Here is a 7,996-nt window from a genome sequence, read left to right on the forward strand (position 1 = left end):
AAAAAAAAAAAAAAAAATTGTAAGACAGGGTGGGGCAAGAAAAGAAGAATCAATAAAAATTGTCCCCGAGGAAGCCCAGATGTTGCACTTACTAGACAAGGACATTGTGTCAGCTATTTTAAATATGTTCAAAGAGATAAAGGAAACCATATCTAAAGAACTAAAGGAGAGCATACCAGGATTGGAGGAAGAATCATTAACAACATGAGATATGCTGATGATACAACTTTGCTTGCTGAAAGTGAGGATGATTTGAGGTACTTATGAAGATTGAAGAATACAGTCTGCAGTATGGATTACATCTCAATATAAAGAAAACAGAAATCCTCACAACTGGACCAATAAGCAGCATCATGATAAATGGAGAAAAGACTGAGGTTGTCAAAGAATTCACGTTGCTTGGTTCTACAATCCACTCCAATGGAAGCAGCAGTCAGGACATTAGATGACATGTAGCACTGGGCAGGTCGGCTGAAAAGGAACTCGTTCAAGTGCTGAGGAGCAAGGATGTCTCCTTGAGGACTGAGGTGTGCCTGACACAAGCTATGATATTTACAGTCACCTCATATGCTTGTGAGAGCTGTACAATGAATAAGGAAGACCGAAGAAGAGTTGATGCTTTTGAGTTGTGATGCTGGCGAAGAATGTTGAAAGTACCATGGACTGCTAAAAGAACTAACAAATCTGTCCTGGAGGAAGTGCAGCCGAAATGCTCCTTGGAGGCGAGAATGGCCAGACTTTGTCTCACCTACTTTGGTCGTGTTGTCAGAAGGGACCATACCCTGGAGAAGGATGTCTTGCTTGGTGTTCTGGTTACCTAGTACCACTCTGACAAGAATATACTACAAAATGAGATGATCTTAACAAATAGGAATTTATTCATACAATTTGGAGGCTTTAAATCCAAGTTCAAAGTGCCAGGCTCTAGGGGCTGGGTGAAAGCCCCTCAGCCTTGGGGTCCAGCTCTGCCTCCTGCCCCCGGGCCATTGGAGCTAGAGGCGTTTCTTCACTCAGACACCTGCCGGCTGCTCAGGCTGAGAAGCCCCAAGGTCGACAAGTAAAAAAGCAGTTACGATGTTAACAAACCACATGACAGGCCATTAATGTAAGTCCATTGTAAGTCCCAAGGTCGGCAGAGCATAGCAGGCTGTTGAGAAACAACACAGCTACGTGCAGGGTCCAAGCATGCCATAGGCTAGAGACTATTTCCTAGGCTTCTCCTTACATATATTCTGGAAGCAGACCACATCCCAAAGGCAGCTACTCAGCTGCTTGTGGTAGATCCCACCATGGAGTTGATGGCTAGTCTCATCATGAGGAATAACTACCACCAGCTGCCCAGCCACTCAACTTGGCACCTGTACAGATCTTCAATGTGTGGTATCTGTACAGGTCTCCTCCACTGGGTGGCTCCAGTCCCCTAGTTCCTGAATGGTGACCTTACCCCCTTGGCCTGGCTGAGCTCATTATGTTTATGAATTGTGTTATCATTTCCTTTCTTGCTGTTGTTTTAGTATATGCTGAATATTTACGCTTGTCCTCTTTTTTATTGTGATGTGAAGGTTTATCATTTTTCTTTGACGTTACCCTATGAATTATAATTTTCTCCCCAAGTTTAGAACAGTCCATTCTGTCTTGCAACTCTCTTAACTTCCTCACCATTTAGAAGTTCTATAACTACAGTCTTTTCCTGCTTTTTGTTTGTAGTTGTCCTCACTTGCCAGTTGATGTCTCTGGTTCCCTGTTTATAATCTTGTAATCTCATTTTACTTTGGATATATCCATAGCTGTGGTTTCTGGGTTGTGTCATCTTGTGTATCAATGGTCGGTTGTTATTTGCTGTTTTTGGTTTTCTGCTCAAAGGACTCCCTTTAGCATCTCTTGTAAGGTTGGTCTGCTTTTAACAAATTCCCTTAGTTTCTGCCTATCTGGAAATGTCCTAATTTCACCATCATATTTGAGGGACAGTTTTGCAGGATATATAATTCTTGGTTGAAAATTTTTCTCTTTCAGGGTTTTATAGATACCATCCCATTGCCTTCTTGCTTGCATGGTTTCTGCTGAGAAATCAGAGCTTATTCTTACTGGCTGTCCTTTGTAAGTAACTTTTTGTTTTTCCCGTGCAGCTTTCAGGATTCTGTCTTTGTCTTTGGTTTTGATGAGTTTGATGATGATGTGTCTTGATTTTCTTTTGGGGTCTATCCTGTTTGGGGTTCATTGGACTTCCTGAATGGATATATTCTCATCTTTCATTATATCAGGGCAGTTCTCCTCCAACAGATCTTGGACAATTTTCTCAGTGGTTTTGTTTTTCTCTTCCTGTTCTGGAATTCCAGTGACACGTAGGTTATTCCTTTTCATGGTATCCCACATGAACCTTAGGCTTTCTTCATTTTGTTTTGATTATTTTTCTGATTGATCCCTTTCCAAAGAAGTATTCAGGTATTTTTCTTCAATCTCATTAATTCTGTTTTCCATTGCATCAATTCTTCTCCTTTGCCCTTCCAATGTGTTATCTATTTCTGACAATTTAGCATATTTCCTGCACTCTACCTCTATGAACATCGTGACTCTGAGGGAGAGTGAAATGAGAGATGAGGAACCTCCCTTCTCATGGTTGACTGTAATTGTAATTGGCCCTTTATAGGATAAATAACTTCTCTTACTTCCCTGTGTATGATTGTAGAGTTTAAAGAACTCTTTTTGTTATAACATGGCCTCTAAATACAAAGCTGGGTAGTCAGATGATACCAGGTGCTCAGATATAAGGGAAGTGGTATGTTGCAGGCCTGGAGGATAAAGTGAACTCTGCAGGGTTTACTGAGCAGACATATCAACTTCAACATGGTGCCTTCTGAAGAAACCTTCAAGGGTGATTTTCACTCTGCATATTTTTTCACCTTACAGATAGACATTAGACCCTAACTTCTTTTTAAAATGTATCTCTACTTTAGTGAAAGAAAGGCTGCAAAACTGAGTAATGGCAATAGAATTGGAGAGAAGTGGATACAGTTAACTTTTAGGAAATAATTCCTCCTAGACTTGCCCATAAATACAGTGTGGGAAGTGAGGAAGAAAGAGGTACAAAGAATGATTTCTAGTTTTAAGCATGAGCAAGTAAGTGAACAGAGTTGTCATTTACTGAAAGGGAGAGGTTGAAGGGAAAAGCCCATTCCAAGAAAAGGTGATCCAACACCAGATGGAAATTATCAAACAATACCATTAATATCTCATGCAAATAAAATTTTCCTGAATATAAATCAAAAATAGTTGCAGCAGTACATTGACAAGGATCTTCCAGAAATGCAAGCTGGACTCAGAAGAGGAAATGGAATGAGGGATATCATTCCTGATGTTAAATAGATCTTAGCTGAAAGCAAAGAATACTAGAAAGATGTTTACTGGTGTTTTATTGACTATTCAAAGGCATTCAGCTGTGGATCATAACAAATTATGGATAACATGGAGTAGAATGGGAATTCCAGAACACTTAATTGTGCACATGAGAGACCTGTGCATAGATCAAGAGGCAGTCGTTCAGACAGAACAAGGAGAAACTGCATGCCTTAAAATCAGAAAAGGTGTGCTGTATACTGAGCAAATAATCTGAGAAGCTGGACTACATGAAGAAGAATACAGCATCAGGTTTGGAGGAAGACTCATTAACAACCAGCAATATGCAGATGACTCAACTTTGCTTTCTGGAAGTGAGTATGACTTGAAGCACTTACTGATGAAGATTAAAGAATGCAGTCTTCATTATGTCCTCAAGTTAAAGAAAACAAAAATCCTCACAACTGGAACAAAAAGCAGTATGATAAATTGAGAATAGATTGAAGTTGTCAAAAATTTCATTTTACTTAGATCTACAGTTGACACCCATGGCAGCAGTCAAGAAATCAGGTGTTACATTGCACTAGGCAAATCTGCTGGGGAAATGTTGCATGGCAATGTTTGAATGCCAAAGACTAAGTTATGTCTAACCCATGCTGTGGTATTTTCATTCGCCTCATATGCATGTGAAAGCTGGACAGTGAATAAGGCAGACGGAAGAAGTATTGATGCTTTTGAATTGTGGTGTTGGCAAAGAATACTGAAAATACTATGGACTACCAGAGGAACAAACAAATCTGTCCTGGAAGAAGTACAGCTGGGATGCTCCTTACAAGAGAGAACGGTCAGACTTCATCTCACTTACTTTAGTCATGTGGTCAGAAGGGACCATACCCTGAAGAAGGATGTCATCCTTGGTAAAGTGGAGTGTCGGAGAAAAAGGGGAAAGACACTCAATGAGATGGATTGACACAGTGGGCTGAAGCATAGCAAGGATTGTGAGGCTGGAGCAGGACTAGGAAGTGTTTGTTTCTGTTACACATAGGGTTGCTCTGAGTCAGAATTGACTCGTCGGCACATTACAAAACCAACGACAACAGCTGAGAAGCAAATTTGGGGTGTTGTTAGCTGCTGTCGTGTCAGCTCTGGCTCACAGGGACCTTATGTATAGCAGAACAAAACACTTGCCCTTCCTGTGCCATCCTCACAATCCTTGCTATGCTTGAGCCCATCCTAGCAGCCGCTGTGTCAATCCATCTCTTTGCGTGTCTTCCCTTTTTATGCTAACCCTCTACTTTGTTGTTGTTGTTGTTATGTGCCGTCAAGTCGGCCCCGACTCATAGCGACCCCTCCTTGGGTTTCCAAGGCAGTATCACTACGGAAGTAGGATTGCCCAACCTTCCTTCCGAGGAGTGGCTGGTGGGTTTGAACCGCCAGCCTTCTGGTTAGCAGTCAAGTGCTTTAGCCACTATGCTACCAGAGCTCCTTTAGCAAGGATGATATCCTTTTCCAGTATGACTGGTCCCTTCTGACAACATGACCAAAGTGGATGAGACGAAACCTGGCCGTTTTCACTTCTGTGGAGCATTCCAGCTGCACTTCTTCCAGGACAGATTTAGAAGTGATAATCAGATGTCCATTTTGGACATGTTAAAACTGAGATTCCTGTTACATATCCAAGTAGAGATGTTAAATCTATAATTGACCGTAGATAGAGTCAGTTTTCAAATATTGAGGTTGTATAGAGGGGCACCACATATAAGGTGACATTGTTTATATTATAAACTATATACAGGTAGGCATTGAGGTTCCAGGTGTTCTGGAGTAGTAATGCAAATTCTCATCGTGCCTCAAACATAAATCTACACTTTTACATGCTACAACTGTGCACAAACACAGGAAAATAAATGTACATATGCTCATTAGCATGCACACATGCATGTGGCTGCACTTTCTTTCACCTGCACTCTCAATCCACTGATGTTGATTCTCTTATTCACCTGCAGAATGCTCTCAGTGACCTAATAATTGTTCCTCACCTGACTCTGAACTTGACATAATCACCTCTCTTGGAGGACAAGGAATATTGGTACAGAGTGTGCATGCTGCTGTTGGTGTGTAGGAGTGTTTGAAGGGAGAAGGGCTACCATGTACCGTTGCTTGCGCTGTACCATACTGTTGTTGCTGTTGTTAGGTGTCATCAAGTTGTCTCCAACTCATAGTGACCAATGTACAACAGGATGAAACACTGCCTGATTGTGCACCATAATATACAGTAATTAATATATATACTTTTTTAATTTAAAGAAGTGACATCTTTTTTGATTTCCATAAAAGTGCTGTAAAAGCTAATTATGTCCCTGTATGCAAGAGCCTGAAGCTGAGAAAAAAGGTCCAAAGTTATCAATATATAGTGTTCCAAACCTTGGTAATCAGTGAGCTGACCTAGGGAGAAAAGAGAGCCCAGTTCTGACTTCTTAAGGAACTCTCTAGCATGGAGAGATTTGATGGAACAATGGATACTAAGAATTTACTCGAAATAGATATGAGGTGAATAGGAGACACTGAGAGGAACCCAGTAGTAATCTTAGATTTGACCTAGAAGGCCTTTGGTCCTTGAAATCTGCCCTGAAAAGCCTATCATGTTTTGTTTTTATTTGCACTATAGTGGTGAGTCAGGTACACACCAACCTCTTATCACCATATGCATATTTCTTACTACCATATACATATTAGAAGCTCAGGAAATACATGAGTATGAGATTCCAGATTAGAAAGAAAAGGCTTTTTGTAGAAGATAATTCTGTAGTTGCTACAAACCTTTATAAACCCAGAGATGTTCTTCTGCCTTGTAGACTTGGGATGAAAAACAGATAATCATCTCTTTTCAATGAATATAGGAATGTTTAAATATATGTTTTAAAATTCTCTATTTTTTAATCACATAGTTTTTCTTTCAACATTTTGTCTTTTGTATTAATGGCAAATTATTCTTTCTAAAACAAAGCTGATTATATTATCCCTTTATTTAAAAATCTTTAATAATCGTACACTCTCTTGACTTGAAATTCCATGTTCTGCTGAATTTTGGCCCAAAGCATTATTTTTTTAAACCATCTACCACTCTATTTAATATATTTTGTAACCTAGCCTGAACACAAAAATGTCTGCTGTTTGTCCAGTTTTTACTTTCCTGCCTTTGTTCATGCTATAACTTCTACCAAAATACCTGCCTTCTTTCCTCTCCCTATATCAAACAACTTGCTTATTTTTTAAGGTACAATACATTTTCTTCCTCCAAAACCCTTCCTGAGTTGGAAATAATGTCCCTTCTGAACTGATGTTCCACTTTATACTCCTCTTATGTCATTTACTTCCTTATCTTGTGCTGTTGCCATTTATTATACATGTCATATAGGTTCAGGTATACAGCCATTTCCTTCTGATCACCCTACAAAATTTTCACCATAGTGTCTTTTTTATACAAGGTGCAATAAGACGCAATTTTTAAAAACGTCTTTCTTCACCTTCATGTATGTATATGTCTTTATTCTGTTTTTCTCTTTTCTTGTAGGATCCAATGATGCCATTGCTCCAGACTTCCCAAGTCAAGTGCTAGGCACAAGGGATGATGACTTCTCAGACAGTGTTAGTATTAAACATAAAGAAGGGATCTACAGTAAGAGGGCAGTGACTAAGCCATCTTGGTCAGTGGGGGAAAAACCCTTTCATAAAGACACTGCAGGTAACTGGGTTGACTTTGTGTATTTTGTGGCATTTTTTTTTTTCTCTATTCATCCAAAATTAGAATCTGGTCTAGTCTTTATAGTTTTTTCTGCTTTGTTATATAAACTTGTCTCATACATATAAGAAGGTAAAAGTCTTTTGAAACGCTTTAGTTATTTGAAAACTGTAAACTTTCTTCACCATGAGAAATAATGTGTGATAATGAGACTTTTGAAATGAAGTAATACCTAATTGAGTTTGTTTTAGAGACTAAAATCCACAGAATATATGAGCAAATTGCCTCATGAATTTATTTCTGTCAGGTGTTACAAGCTAACATCTCATAGACTGGATTCTACAGGAAGATATGTGGCTCACTTAGAGTATTTAAAAATTTTAATATTTTTAACATTTAAAAATAAGACTTCAGCTTCCATGAATAATCAGAAACTCTGATTGCACTCAGTTTCCATTTTCACATGACAGTAATCAGCTCCAGCTGAGGCATGGCTGCCCCATGCAGACAGGACCCACATTCTCTTGTTTGCTTAGTTCCCAGACTGTCACATCCAACTGGAAGAGATCCATAGTCATCCCCATTCCAAAGAAAGGCAACCACACAATGCAGAGGTTATCTAACAATAACATCAATATCATGTTAGCAAAATTCTGCTGAAGGTAAATCGAAAACAACTCCATCTATCCATCAATAGATACCTCCCAGAAGTTCAAGCCAAATTCAGAATAGAATGTGGACCAAGGGACCTCAGTGCTGGTATGAGATGGGTATTGGCTGAAGGCAGAGAATATCAGAAAAGATGTTTGCCCGTGCATTATCACCTATGTGAAGGCTTTTGATTGTGTGGATTATAAAAAATTATGGATAACATTACACAGAATGAGAACACTTACTTGTGCTCATGTGGAACTTTTACAT

The 7,996-nt window shown here is 39.3% G+C and overlaps 1 protein-coding gene across 1 annotated transcript in view; it reads left to right on the forward strand.

Moving 5' to 3' along the window:
* The window catches only part of ALMS1 (ALMS1 centrosome and basal body associated protein), a 303,819-nt gene that overhangs the window by 190,611 nt on the left and 105,212 nt on the right, over positions 1-7,996 (forward strand). Inside the window, exon 13 of the mRNA XM_042782512.1 lies at positions 6,908-7,078. Within this exon, the coding sequence (XP_042638446.1) occupies positions 6,908-7,078 (171 nt within the window). The remainder of the gene's footprint in view (positions 1-6,907; positions 7,079-7,996) is intronic.

The sequence above is a fragment of the Orycteropus afer genome, unplaced genomic scaffold, assembly GCF_000298275.1.
Source record: "Orycteropus afer afer isolate SDZICR_OR568_19922 unplaced genomic scaffold, OryAfe1.0 scaffold00354, whole genome shotgun sequence".
NCBI classification, from domain to species: Eukaryota; Metazoa; Chordata; class Mammalia; order Tubulidentata; family Orycteropodidae; genus Orycteropus; species Orycteropus afer.